The 20,461-nt window shown below is 39.0% G+C and overlaps 2 protein-coding genes and 1 long non-coding RNA gene across 10 annotated transcripts in view; 1 reads left to right on the top strand and 2 right to left on the bottom strand.

Moving 5' to 3' along the window:
• Window positions 1-1,371: 1,371 nt before the first annotated feature.
• Window positions 1,372-6,362, bottom strand: LOC134530777 (uncharacterized). Of its 2 annotated transcripts, none has more exons than XR_010074868.1 (2): window positions 5,669-6,362; window positions 1,372-4,598 (listed from the first exon to the last, which is right to left on the bottom strand). It is a non-coding gene; the product is annotated as an uncharacterized LOC134530777 (long non-coding RNA). The 2 variants fall into 2 exon arrangements; XR_010074869.1 differs by having other exon boundaries at window positions 6,069-6,362.
• LOC134530775 (protein lifeguard 1-like) lies at window positions 4,216-19,662 on the top strand. Of its 7 annotated transcripts, none has more exons than XM_063365955.1 (5): window positions 4,362-4,472; window positions 9,687-9,807; window positions 13,308-13,636; window positions 14,845-15,115; window positions 17,986-19,661. In XM_063365955.1, the coding sequence occupies exons 2-5, from the start codon at window positions 9,742-9,744 to the stop codon at window positions 18,343-18,345; spliced, it is 1,026 nt and encodes a 341-aa protein (XP_063222025.1). In that variant the 5' UTR covers window positions 4,362-4,472; window positions 9,687-9,741; the 3' UTR covers window positions 18,346-19,661. The 7 variants fall into 7 exon arrangements, with proteins under 7 accessions (XP_063222029.1, XP_063222025.1, XP_063222031.1 ...); XM_063365961.1 differs by lacking the exon at window positions 9,687-9,807 and adding an exon at window positions 9,481-9,613 and having other exon boundaries at window positions 4,368-4,406; window positions 13,303-13,636; window positions 17,986-19,662; XM_063365956.1 differs by having other exon boundaries at window positions 4,391-4,406.
• LOC134530776 (uncharacterized) overlaps window positions 15,511-20,461 on the bottom strand; it is a 32,879-nt gene continuing 27,928 nt past the window's right edge. The window contains exon 7 of the mRNA XM_063365963.1: window positions 15,511-15,840. The gene's annotated coding sequence lies outside the window, so the exon portion shown is untranslated. The remainder of the gene's footprint in view (window positions 15,841-20,461) is intronic.

The following is a 20,461-nucleotide window of genomic DNA, read 5'->3' as shown; positions in this document are numbered from 1 at the left end:
TTTTGCTGCGTGTGCAATAAGGCAGTTTGCACAGGACGCTCCAAGCTGACAGTGGCAGAGATGTGTCTGCGAATATGACCCCGGAGACTGGGATGCCGGGTCACGTGGCAGTACATCAGACGGGCATTTATTTACCATCCATTCGAATGCTTTGCGGACAAGCTGGTAAATGATATTTAACTAGCTGGCAATATATCCCTTCATCATCCCAGGTTTTAGTTTCGTATTAATTAACATTGTTACGAAAATAACTGATATCCGCAATATGGTCAGAAAAATAAAATATTTCAATTTAATCTTCTAACTATAAAATTTAAATTAAATTACAATATAAACTAAACAAGAATATGCAGCGTGGTAAATTATAATGTTATCGCCACTAAAGCCTGTGTTGCATTGCGTTATCTTTGTAAGGAGTAATACTTTTTATTTTGAAAAAAAAAATTACCAAGAGATTTAATCTAATATAATGTTTTTTTTATTACCAAAAATTATTAAAGTCTGTTTATAATAAAGAAGTGATTGTGTAACAAGCATTCAGACTTAAGCATTTTCAAATTTATAATGTAAGTATTACCTAAAGGACATTTTTTTCCCAGGATCTGGGCTATCAATGTTTCAAATTCCATCTAAATGGGTAGAGTAAAAAGTTAGTGATTGAGCTTTATATATTAGTTAGATATTCAGGAATTTGCAAATGCAAAACGAGACGGATGTTGTTGTGATTTGGTGTGTTTTCTCAGAGTGCTCCCTCCTGTTTCCCCCACCAAAACATTCAATCACTGCTCCAGCCACATCACTACACCTCTCACTGTCTGTAATGAACACAATGTCTACGAAATATTAAGCCTTAGTTATTTAATTACCTGCCTACCAAGTGTAACATTACTATCCGCGCTAATCGAGTTGGTGATGCCGCGAATGAATCAAAATAGCCCATAGTTAAAAATCGATAATAATTCAAAATCGCACACAATACACTTTCACTACGGGTAGTCAGTGACTTCTTACGAAAACGTATGATATGTTAATGAAAATTATTTTTAAAGTTTTCGTCCTCCGAAAATATTGATACTTAACATTTACAACCCCGCTTCGCTGAAGGAAGCTAAAACTGAGTCGTTCCTTACTTTAAGTGAGCTGTCAGCATGAAGTCCATTTTAAATGGTTTGTTGCAAGAAAATGAGTTACTATTTTACTGTTTGAATAAAAACTTGTTTCATTATCCACATGTCCTACAAAGAAACTGATAACACACAGAGGCTAATTCAACGTTTTGTCGCCAAACAATACACCACGCATATGGTTTAGCGAAATTCCTCAATAGGATTTTACAGATTAAAGTAAAGGTTAAAGAAATAAAAGAACACATTTCCAAAACATTAAAATTCATTACATAACTCCCACAAGTACAAAAACAAGCAAATTACTAGCGATTCTCGATTTATACAGTCTTCTTAGAGTGCGAAGCAAGTCCTTTACATTTATTGGCATGTAATTTCAGAGTATTTACACGTGACATTTGTTTACCACATACAGCACAAAGCTTAAATCTGAAAATTTCATTAAAGGAACAGTGATCTATTTCAAGATGTCGTACACTGAACATGAGCGCAATCATACTGCCACAGAAGATACATTTTGGTCTTGATTAATGCGAAACCAGTCCGTCACAATTCCTGGTGCGTCTTTTCAGTTTTCCATAGTGTATAAACTGGTTATAACACCTGTTGCACTGATCTTTAACAAGTTTAGATTTATTATTACAATCGTGAATTACATACGAATTTTCAAGTTTTTGATGGTGTTACAGTAACGACACCGATGCTGGGAAGACGTCAATGCATCTTTAGTGGACATCATTGATGCCAGTGGTACTCAAACCATTGAAGTCTCCTTCCCTTGCAAAACGTCATTCATCGAGGTTTTCTCTGCAGCCAGCACTGCAGAAATTAAAGTATTTTCTGCTGGTGGAAGTATGCCTGTTGAAGTCTTCTTTAGTGTTATCGGTGGTGATGATACACATTCCATTTAGTTTTACATCGCTGTCGTTGCCGCTGCCGTCAGGGTCCCGTCGACGATGATACAACCTCCATCGAGTTCGGCGTTAAAGTTGATAAAGACGCTATCGAGTTCTCAAGAATAGTATCAGTTGAGTCAAACTAGGCAATTTTTACACCAATGCAGACAATAACCAACTGATTGTCGCGTCGTGCAGTCCCTAATTATATACTCACGGTCGCTGGAATAATATGCGAGTCAAAACAACAACATTTCACCATTAATACACGAGTTAAAACAACAGTTAATTTTAATTGTTTTATTTAAATGTGATACTTATATTGTCTATAAATCTAAGATTAACCAATCAGATTCGAACTTGGCTAAACGGTTACAATGCTACATGTCTTTAAGGCTACATGACTACAACAGCCATACAGAAAAAAAATCATTGTATAAAAAGGCCAACATAGCATGTTATATGATTATTATAGGACAAAGAAATCATGACAATGTTTTATGCTTACTACAAGATCAAGAGGTGTTGAACCATTAAATATTTAGTCCTGACTACAGACTTGACTACGCACATTCAGTACATTTAGAAGCACATTTAAAAAGGAAGTACATTTGGAAGCACAATCAACGAAAAGGAAGCACATTTGGAAGCACACTCATCTAAAAGGAAGCACTTTTGGAAGTTCATTCAAAACGGAAGCACATTTGTAAACACACTCAACGAAAAGGAAGTACATTTGGAAACACATTAACATTCAAAAAAGGAAGCACATTTGAAAGCACTCACAAATAAAATAAAGTACATTTGGAAGCACATTAAAAAACACATTTAAAATGAAGCATATTTGGAAGAACATTAAAAAAGGAAGCACATTAAAAAAGGAAGCACTTTAAAAAAGGAAGCACTTTAAAAAAAGGAAGCACTTTAAAAAAAGGAAACACATTTGGAAGCACATTAAAAATGGCAGCACATTCAACTCACTAGAATGCGAAAGTATACGATAGAACCCATCTATATTAGCTCCAATCGCTCCCACGGCATTTGGCTTCAAGTGCTCCAATTGGATTTGGCTCTAACTGCTCCAAACTGATCCATTTACATTTGCCTCCAACTTCTCCAATTGCTCCAATTATATTTGGCTCCAACTGCTTCAGTTGCTCCAACTGAATTCAACTCCAACAGCTACGACGACATTAGACTACAATGGCATTTGGCTTTAGAAGTTTTGGTTACAACGACATTTGGCTACAACATGGCCAAGTAGTTCCGCCTTTAACCAACAGATTCGACATGTGTTGAGGTAAATATTATTTGTTTTCTATGTGGGATGCGGGATGCTCTCTCACGGTTGCAAGAGAAGGAGGGCTTCGCCAGACCTCAAGGGGAAGGGGAATCGTCTTGTATGATAGTGTTTCTCAGCTTTAGTTAGTATAGACATCGTCTGAGTAATGAATTTTTTTTTGAATCTCAACTGATTAAAATATTATACTTTTAATTTGGTATCAGGAATTCACCAATTAAACGAAACTCTGAATAGTATTGCATATCTCATATCGAGAGAAAAAAAATTCATAGAGCGATTTTTTCTCAGAAATCACCAGAAGTACATGGATAAGACTAACAAAATACTGTCAAGATTAACCAGGAGCATATGTATATAGATGTGTTCACTGAAATGGATTTTGAAAGACCTCGTTGGTTTTCTCCGTGTCACGAATAATCAGGAGCATACGGAGGAAAGGCGTTAAACTAAATTTAATTCTTTCTTCAATAACTAACCTTGTACCTCAGAGCTAAACGAGCTGGAGTCCGAAATAGTCAATTCTTGTTTTACTGCAGATTACATCTTAAAAGTTCGTTTCCTATAGAACCATTACATCTTATGTCACTCAAAGGGGGGGAGGGGGAATTTCTAAAGTGTTTAGAGAGAGTTACAAAGTCCAAACAAAGCTTTGTTTGAGTCGGACAAACGCAAGTCAAGTTAAAAAGTTGCTTCTGGCTTTTGGAACTATAAGATTCTTTCTTGCAGGCCACACGCATATGGAGTTAGTTTTAATTTTTTTTTTGACATTCGCTATTGTTGGTAACAGGAATTGCGTGTATAAAAATAAAAAACCGATATTTCCCATTGTAAGATTCATTCTCAGAACGTATATGGAGGTAGATATAAAACACAGTGACTTAGGCTCTGAGGCACAGAATCATTGGGCGTGTCGCCCAGCAGTGTCGCTTCCTCGCGACGACGGAACCTTCTAGTGCCCGGCTGGCGCGCCGTCATTAGCGGCGGGCGGGCGCTCCACTGATAAGGCTGGCTTAGCGCCTTATCTCGGGGAGCGGCGGCAGTGGCGGCGCGCACCTGCTCGGAGAGAGATGGCGCACTCGGGCGGTACGTGCCGTGAGCTGTGTGTGTTGTGAGCCTTGTTAGCCTTCCACGCGAGCGTCGCTGTGCGAGGTGAGTCGCGTGCGGCCCGACCCTGGGCCCCGGAGGCAGCGGCACACCCCTGGCGCGACTCCGCACTCCACGACAAGCACTCGCGAACCACTGCCTGCCTGGGCACACTTGCGGTGCGCACAGATCCTGGAAAAAAACCACACGATTCGAAAACTACTCAAGATAGCAGAGTGGTGCCTGTTTACGAAAACCATTTAACAATACGCTGAGAACGGATGAGTAGTTCTGTTTACGTTTTTCGTTTTTAAACTGTATTTCAAATAAATATAGTTTAAAAAACTAAAGAAACATGCTTTTAAAAATTATCAAACTAAAAAGTAAAAAATAATTTTAAAATTTAATTTATGACAATAGTATATAAGCAATACTAGTATAAATGAGAAAAAAGCTTGAGGCACTTTGTGCCATATTTTTTGTATATTAAGCGCCCCATGCTTTTTTCTCATTTATACTAGTATTTCTTATATACTATTGTCATAAATTAAATTTTAAAATTATTTTTTACTTTTTAGTTTGATAATTTTTAAAAGCATGTTTCTTTAGTTTTTTAAACTATATTTATTTTTAACTTTTTAGTTTTATATTCTTTAAAAGCATGTTTTTTTAGTTTTTAAACTATATTTATGTATAATTATCATAGGGAAATGAGTTACCGACACTACCTATTACCATCTGAGATAACTATTTGGAGTTGAAACGTCACAAAGAAATGGTAAAGTCTCTCCGAATCATTTACAGTTAGATGTATGGATATAATCTTAGAATTTACCGGAAAACATAGGGAAATGAGTTACCGACACTACCTATTACCATCTGAGATAACTATTTGGAGTTGCAACGTCACAAAGAAATGGTAAAATCTCTCCGAATCATTTACAGTTAGATGTATGGATATAATCTTAGAATTTACCGAAAAAAAAATTTCGGCGTGGCCGGGAGTAGAACCCACGCTCGCTGAATCCGAAAGCTGACGTCACAGAAGTTTTAGACCGCTCGGCTAACGAACGTAATGAAATTGGTGGGACATTTTACAGTGATGAGCCACTCACTCTTAGTCGAAAGCGTTACAGACGGACAGACAAACATACAGGTGAAGCTAATATAAAACATGTAAAAGAGCGAGAATGGTTAAAACACGTGTTTACAGAATAATATTTAGGTATGACCATTCGGTGTAGATTCTTGAAAGCACTTACGAGGACTTGTTGTTACCGCTCAAATCTCATAGTTGCCATACGTACACCAGTTCAGAGCCTTGCGCTTAGAGGCGATGCCGGGCTAGAAGCATCAGCGAGCGTCGCACTTACCATCCCGCCTCACTAACACGATTAGACCACTGGCTAGGCGGGCTCCTTAAAAGGCAGAGCTAGCTGTCCACAAAGATAACTTGTAATTACAGTATCCGTCCGAATAACTTTTCACTCGCCCCATGGATGTGGGCTCGCGATGTCTTTCAAACGACCTATGGTGCTGTAAGCAGTGCATCTGAAAAGGACGCCGACGGCTTGGAATTGAACGAACACACTGGGCCACTGCGAACGCGCCAACAGAAACACGCTACACCGTGAGGACATGAAACCAAACAGAACTACTCACCGAGTGGCGCACTCACGCCAGCAGTGATCGGGGGTCGTTTTAATCAAGCCAATTCCTGTAATATAGCTGTTTCTTAGAGTGATGGTGGGGTCAAGTTTCCACACAGAAAAGTTTATTTTAGTAGCGCAGTCTGGACATGCCTGGAAAGGAATACTCGGAGAGATAAAAAAAAAAAAAAAAAGAGTTTTGGTTAGAGATCGTTATGTTATGGCTCAACAAAGGATCGTATAAATCCAATATCTTCTGTTTTTACGGCATTTCTATCGCTGTAGTAACAACACGAACAATGCGCTCTTGATTTTATACTGGCAGTCGGGACTGCGACGGAGAGGCACGTTCGCAGTGCCTCGAGACAATTCTTGCTCGTTTCCCTGACGCTCCACTGCCCGCCCTGGGGCGCATTTTGGTGGCCCGGTGTGAAAGTAGCTTAAATAAGTCTGAGATAGGATTGGAGTTTTTACCAATTATGGTCTCAGATACTGTTATATAGCTAACACATGAATTAAAGTATTTAACTGAACATAAATATACCCTTCAAAAATAAAATAAAAAATAAAATTTGGGCTCGGGAGGGGCTGCGTTCCACCCCCACCCCCATCTCACCCCGCGAGACGCACTTGATTTACTCCTCGTTGATAGAACACTTTCTAATGAATTTCCCTATCATGATGTCACTTTAGGTAGAATTATAATTTCTGTAGGTATATTTATACTGTAAGACTACCATTGTCTGAAATCGTAGTACACCGAGAAAACCTACCGGCCCCACGTTTCTCACTTGCGAAAATAACCGTAGGTTCGACCCCGCCGGGAATCGAACCCAGACAGCCTCGGGAGGAGGCGAGCGAACCGAACACTGCTTCACCGTGCACTCCAAGTAGCAACATATTAGCTTCGTGTCTTAGATGAGCGGTTAGAAACGCAAGGCTCAAGTCGAGTGGATTTGCACATGTCTTCAAAATAACAGTCGGGCACCTTTAATAACACTGGCACGGCACCGAGCTGCGCTGAACGAGGCTAGGTGCGCACAGCATTCCGCGCATGTTTTCTGAACGTGAATAATCTAACTGGCATTGTGTGGTCGATTGCAGGCCTGCACGAAACGGCCTCGCCCAACATGTATGTTTATTGCAATAATTTAATGCCACAATTTTTGTTTTAGATAAATTTCATTATACAACCATTACTATTTTAGCAGATTATTATTTTTTCCGCAAAATACAATATACACGTTATCTTTTGTGTGTAAAGTCAGGATATTATTTACTATAAAAACGTTTTGCTTAACTAATTGCGTCGCAGCCACTCACTAGATGATAATTTCCAGCGTTACCACTTACGTAAACCCAATTTAAAAGCACGTCTTAGTCAAAATCTGGTATCACAAAATAAAAATATCCAACTTAATGGTTGAGGCCTTAATGTTGGTGCAGGTGAGCATTAACAGAATGCGCATAAAAATATCAAAAATTAATTTCTTCAATATCGTTACCCGAAATAGGTCAGAAATACGAATCAGTGGCGTATGTAAAAATGCACTTCTGTAATTATAGTCATACATCGGGCGGATGTATAGTGTTCAGTTACAAGGAAAGGTAGTGTTTTATGGTGCAAAACGCTCCGAACATTTCTATTTAGTACGATGATAGCTACAGCATATCATTTTTGAAAGTACATCTATTGCACTAAAATACAGTAAAAAAATTGGAATCATTAAACATTATAGTATCTACTCTTCTATCGCATAGCAACCACTAGGCCCAATACTAACGCATATCGTACAGAAAATGCATAAATGTTTTAAGGAAATCTTATACCCTTCTCCCCCAACTGCTCGGTAACAGACATGTCAGATCATGAGAATCTTATTTGTCCTACAATGATCGTTGCTTTGCGATGACAATGAAATCAAAACTAGTGCTTTTAAAATGCTAGCAGCAATAACTAGTGCAAATGTGCCTTCCTGGACATCTATGGTGGAGATAAAACGACGATTTCAATCCAAGTTGTTTATTTCACACAAGCATAACCTTCTCTGCTTGTTTGCCACTGGTTTTCTCTCGATATCTCTAGTTTGGAATCGTGTGCTTGTGTCATAACAAATTAGCCTTCAAACTGTGACATGCGCTAACCAGCTAATTACTGTGCATTCTTCTACCATACTCACCTTGTTTGTCTACTCGTCTAGCAGTCAATGAATTCATGGTCCGTTTCATGTAGAGCTAAACATTGATCGGGAACTGTTTCTGGTTAAATGTCGTTGAAATAAAAATTGAAATGATCGGTTGGAACGCTATTATGTATATGAAGCCGGTTTGCACACGTGATACTGTAAGCATGATTTTCATACATTGACATGTATGTTTCATGTATTTAATAACATTAGTATCATCAGATAATTGACTTAAGGACAAAGTACTAAAAACAAATAGAAATTTCAAATATTCAGTTTCGTCAGAAAAATCATTACTTAAAATTTCTACTTGTAAAGGTTGAGTTCTAAAAGTTTGCTATTCCCTGAGATTTTATTGTAGTGTGAAGTAAATTTTCTTTTAAAATTCATTTATGGAGAAAGATTATATATAAAAAAAAATTATATTATGGTTTGCCGGACCCTCTCTTTCACAATATCCTGGCTCGGCCGTGCTGTACTATGCGTGGTAGCGAATCAGTAGGTTAGATCTTGTGCTTACGACTAATGTTCTATGTTACTGTTATTATTATTATTTTTTTTAACTTTGAATCTACCCTTAGTGTTTTAGCTTATCTTCAGTTGCCGGTCACCACGAGTGTCACGTAGTTCTAAACCCAAGATGGATTATTGATGGCGTTGGATTCCAGCGAAGCCATGTGCCGATAAGATAAGGAGATGAGTAATAGATCTCGAGGCAATAAACTTTCATAGCTCCCTCCTGTGCGCAAATGCCTCGCTACGTTGACAGACAACAGAGACCAGACTGAGTCACTCCGTAAATATCAGATGTACACAGCAGTGGCTGGCTTACGAGAGGGGCGGTGGGGTGATAGCCACCCCTTAAGTTCCACCCCTTCCACGCCACTTCTCGATATAACATTGTGGGATAAAAATTTATTTAAGTGTTCCACCCCTTCCACGCCACTTCTCGATATAACATTGTGGGATAAAAATTTATTTAAGTCCGCAACAGACCTTTGAAATCGATTCACCTTTTTTAATAAAAATGTACTGATATGTTTTTAGTGTTACTGTCTTGTTTATGTATGTGTGTGTGTGTGTATATATATATATATCTACACACACACACTTAAAATACTCTTAAAATGGGACAAAACCAATGTTTTATTACTGAAGTTCGAAGACATCGGAAGTGCATTAAAACAACCTTTAAAGGGGCTATTATTATAATTATTTTTTTTTTTTTCGAAATTTCAGACTTCCCATTTAACTGCGAGGTATTCCATACCGCCCAAAACCTTCTTTTCATCCGTCCTTCCCAAAATTCGAAGATGGGCTGTACCGCTGGTACACAGTGATTCCCACGCCCAGCCCAATCTATATTACTGGCGTAAGTATGATTTCTTGTTCAATGTTTTTATAATGCGCGCATGTAGAAAGGTGTACTTCCGCTCCTACTCTAGAGAACGAAGGAGAGGATGTAATCGTCACAAGGTAGTGACGGAAAGGCCAGCTTCCATGTCCAGCCAAACAACTCGGATCAGGAGATCCAACACAACCCTTGTACACCTTTTTTCATCTCTGGTAGGAAACCCAAATATAATGTTTTGTACTCAGTTATCTTGTGAGCTTGGTATGTACGGTTCGCAGATTTCTTATTTAATTTTGGAAGCGTTAGAGCGGCTTCAACAGTTTTTGTGCCATTACTTTTTTTTTTCATCATTTAACACTGAAAATTTACTTTCATTAAGACAGATACCACACATTAAGAAATTTTCTATGAAGACCACAACATTTTTTTACAGTTGTAGTCATTCCCAAAAATTAACTAAATACTGAACGCCAATTACTTCACAGTGTGAACTATGTAGCAGCCAGTCATCATTCACTTCAGGCAGTTCACTTAATTTTATGCTATGCTTTTACGAAGCAAAATTATGAAAATTAAACTTAGGGCAAATAGCTATGGCCTAAAAATTGTTGAAACCAATTGAAGAGTTAGCAACAAAGTCATTTTTGGTTTTAAAAAAATGTGTTAGATGTGCATAATATGTGTATATTAGGTACACCCTTAACAGTGTGCCTCTTTCCACCAGATCTGTGTGGACTTACTTATCTGCATGAGATATGGCTGTTTGCCAGTGAACACTATTAAGTGTTTTGAGCAAGAATCAGACTAATCAAACTATGTTCCTTAAACGGTATAATTATGTACTTAGTTGGTTCTTGCAGCAAACCCCTCAATTGGAATTACATGTCCGTACCACTTAAGGCTTGTTCTCAAACGATACTTTTATTTCATTTATTAAAATTTTTATCATTACTGTTATTTAAGGGCTCTTTCTGAAATTCTTAAACAATGTCTCCTTTGAATTTGTTGTCTTTCACTAATATGTATTTTCAACATATTCTCCGTTGAAGAAACAACTGCAAGTAAGGTGTCGTGTTAAAATTTCAAAAATACCTAGCCCTTAAATAATAGTAATGGCCATTAAATGAAAAGAAATCAACATGGTGGGTGATTCCGAGACTTAAGTGTGTTTTGATGTCATATAATATGTACTTTCATTCACTGTTCGCAGTAGAATGTTGGTCACAGTAATACAAATGGAGCGATTTGATAATGGCGATGCTTGTACTACATGCGTATTTTTCGTTAGATAATTGTGTGGTCAGTTATCAGTCAAGGGTCGGGGGTACTGGCAAGGAGAGGATGTTCGAGGCAACCGTGAGCTGGGCTGTCGAGGGGGAAGGGCAGTTGTGGAAGGGGGCCAAGAACCTGGTCACCAGGGGGTGAATTCAGGGATTTATTTCAGTGCGTAGATTTACCTTCCTAGGACGAATATTACAATTCTAACGTTAATATAATTCATTGGAAACCTTACAATTACGTGATACGCGCAGTTCATGTTACAGTTAGGCCTATAGCCACAGTGACGTTTACAGCCATTAGATTTTTGATTATTTGTAACATCTCAGGTCTCGCTATACAGCATTTGGTAAGAGTAATTTTGTGAATGGAACGGAAATGTGTAACCACGATGATGCCATCTGTGGCGGATGGCGCGAACCAAAGTTCACAAAGACAAACTTTATAGTATCTACTATTTAATGAATTTTAACAAGATGGACAGGGTTTTAATAACATTCCTTGTCGAAAACCAAGTCGAAAGCCGGGATTAGTATTTTCTCAAGTATTTTTTTTTTTTTGGTTTTATCGGAAACCGTTTAATTATATAGGTTAAAATTTCGGTCTGCTAATCAAATAATTCAATAGTCGAAGTAACTGCTCCGGCAGCGAATTCTAGCGGCGGGTGCCAAAACTACGTGTGATTCACGTCCAGAAACGTGTTTGAAAACACAAATTGTGTAAATTCATCACAAATGTGGCATTATTTTAAAGAATTCTACTTTAAATTGCGTGTCTAAATTTGATATTATTAGTGTACGTATTTGCAAAATGAGAACACAGGAATATATGCTCGTTACCGAGGTTAGATGTTGCACATCTCTGGCGAGTTCTGAAAGACTCACTCACATGTTTTGTTTTAATCGTGGAGTTACAAAAAATGTATGCATTAAGGAATTGGGGGGGGGGGGGGGGGGGGGGCAAGTATTATTTGCCCCCGGAACATTGGTTTCTCTCGACGGCCCTGCCGGGTCATCACCCCGTCGAGAGAAGGGTGTAAGTTCCGGGCGAAGGTTGGCGTGGGACATGGGGCACTTCCGACGTGGCCCAACACGCGCTGTAGCCTGCTGTGTTGGACGTTCCACCCTTGGAAAACCGTCGTAGAACAAGAAACGCCATACTCACAAAACAGTGGCTGCAATACAACACACAGATACTCCGTTTTATCAAAACTCAACGTTCAAGTCTATCAGTTCTCAGTACAGCTATGCCCAAAACAATATAAGACTGAAACTCACATCATCAGTATGCTGAAGACTACAAGTAGGCACCTACGAAGGATGGATGAATTTAAAATTAATTATATTTGTATGTACACACACCAGCATATTTGCCTTCTAATACTAACAACGTGGATTCCATGCCCACATTAAGCATTGCTGTACTGAGGATTTCATAGTTGATAGACCTAAATCCACTAACCATTGCGGTATTAGATGGATACATCAATATTTTCTAACCCTAATATATATTAATTTTGTGTTGTAAAATGTAGTATTAAGCATGTATGGAGTTTGTTTCTTGGGATCTGTTTGAATTAAATTCCAAACATAGGCTAATAACGTTCAAATATATAAACAAAAGCAAAAATAATTTTTATTTCATGGATGAATGGTACAGAGAAGAGGTGTTACCAAACTGAAAAAGATTAAAATATTTTTTTTTTTGTTGTATTCGAAGACAAGGCGATGGTACTGTTTATTCTTGTGCAAACGCAACTTACCATAAAACAAACTCTCCCATGTTGATCTCAAGCTCACACAACCAGTGTAACCCTTCTAGTAAATAAAATAAATTAATATTGAGTCCTGAAGTCATTTATACTTAACATGTGAAGCTACAGTACCAATTTAAAAAGCTCAAACGAGAAATCCCACACAATTACTTCGAGGGTTTTCACAGTTATCACAAATTGATTGTACCTCAATATTTGCCATATCACTTCTTTGCTTGAATCAAAATTCTCATAGATGGTGGCTTTGTGGTTAATACAGTCCTCATTCAACTAAGTCCGTGATGCTAATCAAAGCCCTTTCGGAAACCATGTATTTAGTACGTCCATATCAGGCTTGACTTCCCTTTGAGCCAACATGTTACCTTTTCCGCCTTCATTACTCTGCTACTGCACTCTAGCCCAAGCCCCATTTCAAACATTCTTTAAGGCAGCCAGTCACGATAGGTCTGCCACTCATTTGTCTCAACCCCATCCATGCTGACCTTACCACAGACAACTATACTTGAATATTTTAATTTGTTACATAAGACATTTCATGTACCTAAGTTCCTACATCCATAGCTACAAAAATGTCGAATATCGTGTTTTTAATGAAGAATCACAGCAGCTATGACAGCATGACTAAGCAGGAATTAAGGACCACGTTTGGTTGCAGAACAGCAGCACTACCTGTACAGCGGCCAGCAGCCGGCATACTCTGGCTACCCCTTGGGACAGCCCCCCTACCAGGGTCAGCAGCCACTATACCAGGGCCCACAGACATCGTACCCAGGCCAACAGCAGCCCTACCCGGGCCAACAGCCACCGTACCCGGCGCAGCACTCGTACACGGCCCAGCAGATACTCTACCCGGGTCAGCAGTCCCACAACCCTCAGTACGTGGGCGAAGGGATCCTCATGTCCGGACCCGCGCAGTACGAGGCACCCATGGAGCAGGAACTCGACAATTTTGACTTCGACGACCAGAGTGTCAGGAGAGGGTTTATCAGGTGCGTAATCGCTCAAGCTCTGTCTCTAAGCTCCACCTACTGGCTCCATGAAAACAGCGATAGATAACCTCACTACCAGAGAATGTCAGTCCGGAAAAAGGCATGGCTGCAGAACGCCAGAAAGTCAATCTGTGGCTGGAAACATCTTTAAGAATTTTGACACCTAAATAACATTTAGTAAATTGAACTGAGATAAATAATAATTTAGTCATGACGTAGCCAGTAGCATTTCTATTTTACCCTGGAATGTTTTAAATTTTGAAATTAATTATTTTCTCATTCTGGTTAAAGAACTTTGTATTTAGCGGAAATATCTGATTTTCAATTACTTTGTTCACGTTCACGTTGACTTTTCTTGTATTGGTTATAATAGGTAGAGGGCCTCTTTCTACATTTGGTTAGTACCTACGAGACTGTGACCGCTTTGCTACAAAACGTTAATTGATTTGTTAATAACTAATGCCTGTAAAAATGTTTCAACCACCCACAAAATCAATGAAAAATAACGATGAAAAACATTCGCAGCAAAATGTTTTGAATTTTTTTATGACAATAGAATCCCATAAACAGTTTTCAAGCCGGACAATGATGTATTATGTCAATATTAAATAATGAGGGAAGTTATTGAAGTCAAGAAACATACAACCAAGTTAATAATTTTAATGAACATTTTCGGAGTCTTGCTATAGCACTCCTCAACCATTTGTCTTAACATTGCAGTGAGGAATGTGCTGAGCAAGACACAACTGTTTTTTCCTAGAAACATAGGGATATTGTTGTTTACGCTAAATCGTACTATAATAGACATCAACAAAACAAAAAATCAGCCTTCAGTGAACTATCCTGAATTGCTACCAACCTGACGTAGCTTTTATTAAGGTCATTCCTAGTTAACGAGAGTGATTTTTTTAAAATCAAAGGTTGGTTTAAAACAGCGAATAGTCTGAAGTGTTTCCCCCCCTTAGGCTTAACGTTTCGTCTACAACAAAATCATTAGAGAGAGAAATGCACTATACATATGTTCAAGATAAGTTGGGACCAGTAGTAAGGGACCATACCAGCATTTTCCTGGACATTGGAAACCATTGTAAACCGAAACCAGGATGGCCAAACCGGGCATTCCTCTGGAATGCAAGTCCACCTCACTCTATAACTGTAGTGTTGTGCTGGCGGCAGCGCGAGGGGTGCAAGGGAGCCGGTGCCCGCAGGAAGGTGTACTCGATCCTGATGGTCCAGCTGCTATTGTCCTTCGCCGTCGTCACACTCTTCACCTTCCACGAGCCCACGAAGCAGTTTGTGCTGCGCACCCCGCAGCTGTGGTGGATCGCGCTTATCCTCGTGTTCGTGACCATCCTCGCCATGGCGTGCTGCGACAGCGTGCGGCGCAAGGTGCCGTTCAACTTCATCTTCCTGTTCGTGTTCACGGCGGCGCAGAGCTTCATGCTGGGCACCCTCGCCTCCGCCTTCGACGGCGACGCGGTGAGTGACATTAGGGACCAGCCTGCCAGTCCCAGACGGCAATGACAAGCTGTCAAGCTTGCATCGTGCATGTTATGGAAATAATGCTAGCCTAGCGTACAAGTAAACTGCTCAACTGGCCAAGGCAAGTCCACGGAAAGCTTGCAGCAACAGTGTTATGGAAAAATAATATTAGCCTCGCGGAAAGCTTGCAGCAAGCCGGCCAAGACAAGTCCATGGCAATATTGCCACCACATCAGTTGCAGAGATAGCAAGCCAAGATAAAGCCTCCGGCAAGCTTGCAGAATTTAGGTTCAAAACAAGCTTCGTGTGCCGAACTTGCACAGCAATGCTTATTTAAGTCAATGACAATATGCAGAAACCCTTCTGTTTGAAAGCACATTAAAACCATGTAATTTGTTCTCTACTCTGATTTATTGCCGAATAGCAAAACACAGCACTTATGGAACAAATCACGTCATTGCGTGCAATTATTCCCAGCGTCCAACATCTTTCAAGCCGTAACCCACACTGTCTTCCTCGTTCATGGTCAGAGGGTCCCTTGCTGCTTGGAGGCATAGACATATCCCTCCCTCTGCTGGCATTGACCTCTTCCTTCAGTCAGAGTACCAGGGGTAGGCGGTCCAGCCACTACACAGCTGCCATCGTCCACGCGACAACACTGCGTTGTAACAGGGTCGAACATCTTCCTTATTTGGAAAAAAATACTCGGCATCTTTCTGAAACTGAACAAAGAGATCATCCTGTCAAATGTATACTAACATTCTGCTATCAGGTCTGGCTGCACAGAGCATTCCCGAGACATACACTGTTCAGACAAAAATAATGCTCATCAGTTCAGTTCCTTGCGCATAATGGTATCACACTTATTTCCTCTGGGCCTCAAATCCGAGACATGGTTGGTACTTAAAACTCGTGCACACAAAACAAGTTGGGTATTTCTTTATTACTATTGCTGGAGAGCTTTTACTGTAAATGTATAATGATAGCTCTCTTGCATTTTGTGTTTCGTCTAAGATTTTATCTACAAATATTTACTAAATGCTATCTAATAGTGTTAAAAAGAAATGCAAATGTTCATAATTCTTGAAGATAGTGTTTGGTGAATAGCTGGTAAGAAAATGTGGACCCAATAACAAATGCAAGAGATCTACCTATCATAATACATTTGCAGCAAAATCCCTTAATGAATAGTAATGACACGAAAATGAATTAACCAACTTAGCGCGTAAGACAGAGCCTTAAGGTGTTTTGTGTTGGTCGGCTTGTTGAATACCGACAGCTGTGAGGTGACCAATCAGTAGCAAACCATTTGAGTAGGTACACCATTTGCCAGTCCGTGATCTCGATTGCAAAAAGGTCGCCAACAGTGTTGGCAGTGGGAATAACAGTGATTATATTGACTGATGGGCTTCTATTGATTACATTGTTAGGGACAGAAATGTGTTTAGCCTTTAAACAATGTTTCATTTAAAATAAAGATTAACATTCATATATTTCTAAATAGAAGCACCAAAATTTGAACTTAGAGATGTATTACATAGAAGACAATATCAGCTTTACAGTAACAAAAATTTAAAAATAATTTGTACATTAATAGGCGTGAGGCCAGTGGAACTTTACAGAAGCAATTATATAAACAAAGGTTGGAAGATTAGCTTCAACTATCATGCCATTTAATTCTGTAGAATAGAAAAATAAATACTATTAAAAGTTTGACATATACAGAACATCACCTGGAGATTGTAACAGTGGATAAAAGAAAAAAAAAAAGCTTAAGCTAGTAATTTCAATCAAAAATAACATTTTCCCCCCCTCAAAATGTGTGCAACATCAACATTAGTAGCACCATGTATACTCAAACCATACCATGCAACAGTGATATAACCATGTGGCACTGGGGTATAAATTTGTTGTTCTTCTAGAGGATATAAATGCCACAACATGCAGATTAGTTTATCTTAAAACCCCCATACTCAATCGGGGACTCAAAACCACACCCGAGAGTATACCATCAGGAACACTGACCACAGCACTGAGGGATATCAAGGATAGCCAGTAACTTCAGTTGCTGACAGTAGACAATGCCGAAAGGGTATGCGCATGAGTGGTGAGGGTATTTAAATAATATTCTTAAAATTTAACTACGATTGAGCATTCTGCTACATATTCCATTGAGTACTCAACATGTAACTATGAGATTACATTTGTTGTGTTGATATGGGGTAATAAAAGTGACAAATTTACATTCCTTGATTATGTTCGCGTATAGACACATAGAGCGAAGGGACATTAAAGATTATTGTTGGGCTCTAACACACTTAGAAACTGACTGTGTCACAGGTTTGGTTTGAATACTGGACCCTTACCACATTAGCATAAAATGTTGGGTTTTACATCTTACCAAAGTCATTAGAGGCAATGACACTCGAGAACAGTTCTGAAATAATAGGGAAGGAGTTGGCCATGCCATATCGTAGCCTATGGCACTGTCCCAATATGTGCCAGGAGTGATTTCTGGAAACCATGCACAACTTTACTTAGGATGGCTCGTTTCATTGGAATTGCATGTTTAGTGTCTTGCCACTGCACCACCTCGCTTCGTGAGAGCGACGCCTCATCAAACACGGCCACGGAACACAAGTTGCAAATGACAAACATGGAAATAAATATGAAATTCCCGTGTGTCTCTAATTAGGATATGTACCATTAGCTGCGAATAAACCTGTGCCCTCACAGTACTATTGTAAAAGTCCAATGTGTGACCTGCGGTGACCTATGTCCACTAACTGGTTTGTGAATTAGCTGTTGGCAGGGATCTATATCCGTCCACGGAGCAGGTGTGTTGATGATGTGGACACAATGCGCAGGTGATGATGGCGGTGGGTCTGACGGCCGCCGTCTCCTTGGGGCTCACACTCTTCGCCTTCCAGACAAAGTGGGACTTCACGGTGCTGAGCGGCGGGCTTCTGGCCGCCTCCATCGTCCTGCTCATATTTGGCATCGTGGTGGCCATCTTCCCAGGCAAGGTGCTCATTCTTCTGTACGCCTCCATCGGCGTCATCATCTTCTCCCTGTACCTCGTCATGGACACGCAGCTCATGATGGGAGGCAAGCACCGCTATTCTCTCTCTCCCGAGGAGTACATCTTCGCGGCGCTCAACCTCTACCTGGACATTGTCAACATCTTCGTCTACATCCTCACCATCATCGGCGTCGCCCGCAGCTAAGGTGGATCCGCCTGCAGATGCGCTTTCGCACCAGGATCTCACCGGCTTCTTCAACAGCCCAGTCTCAATTGGAAATGTCCAATAAAAATCTATCTGACACACAATCGTATAAATGAACGTCAACAGTTTTAACCAGATCAAAAAATTAATATAAAAAACAATATTTAAAACAAGCTGTAGTCATCTACTCTTATGACAGAAAAATACAGTGACGTGACTAGCAGTCAAAGTCAACAAACACGCAAAAAATCAGTATGCGAGAGTCTTGGTCGATGCCAAATTACCGAACGAGCCAAACTGTGGAATGCCGGATTAAAGAGTGCCTACTGTACTAGTCGTGGTTTTCAAAGACGACCATTGAGTGGTGATAAGCCAGTGATTCCATGTGCACAGAAATTTCCTACTTGTACCGAAATGTTCTGTAGAGTATTGCATATGGATAGTGTTTCACTTCCATTTCCTTACACCAACATTTGATTGTTCAGTTGAAATGCTCGGTATAGCCTAGTTAATCACAATGTTGAACAAAACTTCTTCTCTAATATGTATGTTATAAAGAAACTACTTCAGAGTGTCCAAAAAAAACTGTAGAAATTTTCCCTGATTTTTCCATGACCAAAAATAAAAATTCCCTAAGTTTTTTTTAAAAATAATTTATCTATAGTCAATTATCTAAAAGAAATAATCCAGCCTCCACCATTCCTATTGCTGTACTAGTTCAAACAGAACCCTGCATACACTGTTTTAGTGTGAGAGACAGTGCACTAAAACACAATATAGAAATGAATGTGTTTTAAGTCTCAATGATGGCATAGGTACTAGAGCATGACATTTTCCTCTCAAATTATTATTACTGAGGAATTTTCATTACTTTCCAGGTTTTAAAGTAAATTACCTGACTTTCCCTGACATTCAAGAAAGCGAACATCATGTGTATATCCTTCCTTAATTCAACTGACATGCTTTCAAAAAAAAAAACCCTAAAATAATAAAAGTTATCTGTGTACAGAAACAGTTTCTGAAATGCTAAAATTTCATGCTGTTATGGAAAACAGTTCAGAAAATCTAGCAACTCTTGTAACAGAACCAAAGACACGGTCACTATTGTCCAGCCAAACAGTTGAGGAGTTGTTTTCTATTTGCATCTTACAGTGGCAGAGCTGAGTGTTTTGCAATACTTGAAAAACATCTTTTGAAATTGAATAAAAATGGTAAATCTTTTTATTACTAATTTATAATTTTTAAAACACTCATTTAGCTACCCTCTGAAAGGGCATGTCCAAAATTGATCCCGAGCATTTCTTATTGTCGCATATTCATTCATATATATGAAATATATATATATGAATGAATATGCATTTTTGAAGTCCATTTGAGAAACATTAGCTTGTGTTCGGAAAGTAGTAACCACCTGATAGTGGCCTAAAACTTTTAATCAATTTCAATTTCCCATTAAAAAGATTTTCCTACTTAAAGGGGAAGGATTGTGGTGGGGGGGTGGGGGGGGGGGGGGGGGGTTGATTTCCTTAATTATTTTTCTGATACCTAATTCCAGTTTTTTCCCATTTATGTGAATAAAATCCATAAAATAACATTTAATTGTTAATACACTTTTCTTTAATTCAAAAAGAAATAATTTTATTGTTTTAGAAACTATAAAGACCAATTTGTTGTCAATTGAGGCACGAATGGAGAGCATAAATTTGTGTGATATATCGTATTAAATTAACAGTATAATTGTAGCAAATTTTGTGAGATTTTTAGGATTTTATTCAAAAATATCTTTAACTTTTTTTTAAAACCATGAAAACAATATTACAGACACTGTCAGATGGAGCCATTGCTACCCACTGAAAAAACAATAAAGAAAATTGAAGTTCCATTAAACATGGAAAACATAATATTTATCTAAAGAAATATTGACAAAGATCCTGGCAGAGGTGTTCCATGGCAAATATAAAAGCTTCTCCCTGATTCATAAAGGCATAAAGAGGCGAGATGTTAAAAGGGTCAGAGGTCAGCAGGTATAACCAAGATCTTATGGTTATAAGATGCTTGTATGCTTGAAAGACAGTAGGAGAGGCCAGGGTGAAAGTGGAAAATGGTTCTTAGAAAT

Source organism: Bacillus rossius, chromosome 3, assembly GCF_032445375.1.
Source record: "Bacillus rossius redtenbacheri isolate Brsri chromosome 3, Brsri_v3, whole genome shotgun sequence".
Taxonomy (NCBI): Eukaryota; Metazoa; Arthropoda; class Insecta; order Phasmatodea; family Bacillidae; genus Bacillus; species Bacillus rossius.
Note: the sequence above shows the minus strand (reverse complement) of the source record. Positions and strands in the feature narration are given on the sequence as shown.

Bases quoted from the DNA above. Each gene is read 5' to 3' on its own strand.
- LOC134530775 (XM_063365955.1), top strand. From the start codon at position 9,742: ATGTCCAGCCAAACAACTCGGATCAGGAGATCCAACACAACCCTTGTA. The intron at 9,808-13,307 runs GTAGGAAACCCA...GTTGCAGAACAG, and splicing joins TACACCTTTTTTCATCTCTG to CAGCACTACCTGTACAGCGG. The intron at 13,637-14,844 runs GTGCGTAATCGC...CGGTGCCCGCAG, and splicing joins GTCAGGAGAGGGTTTATCAG to GAAGGTGTACTCGATCCTGA.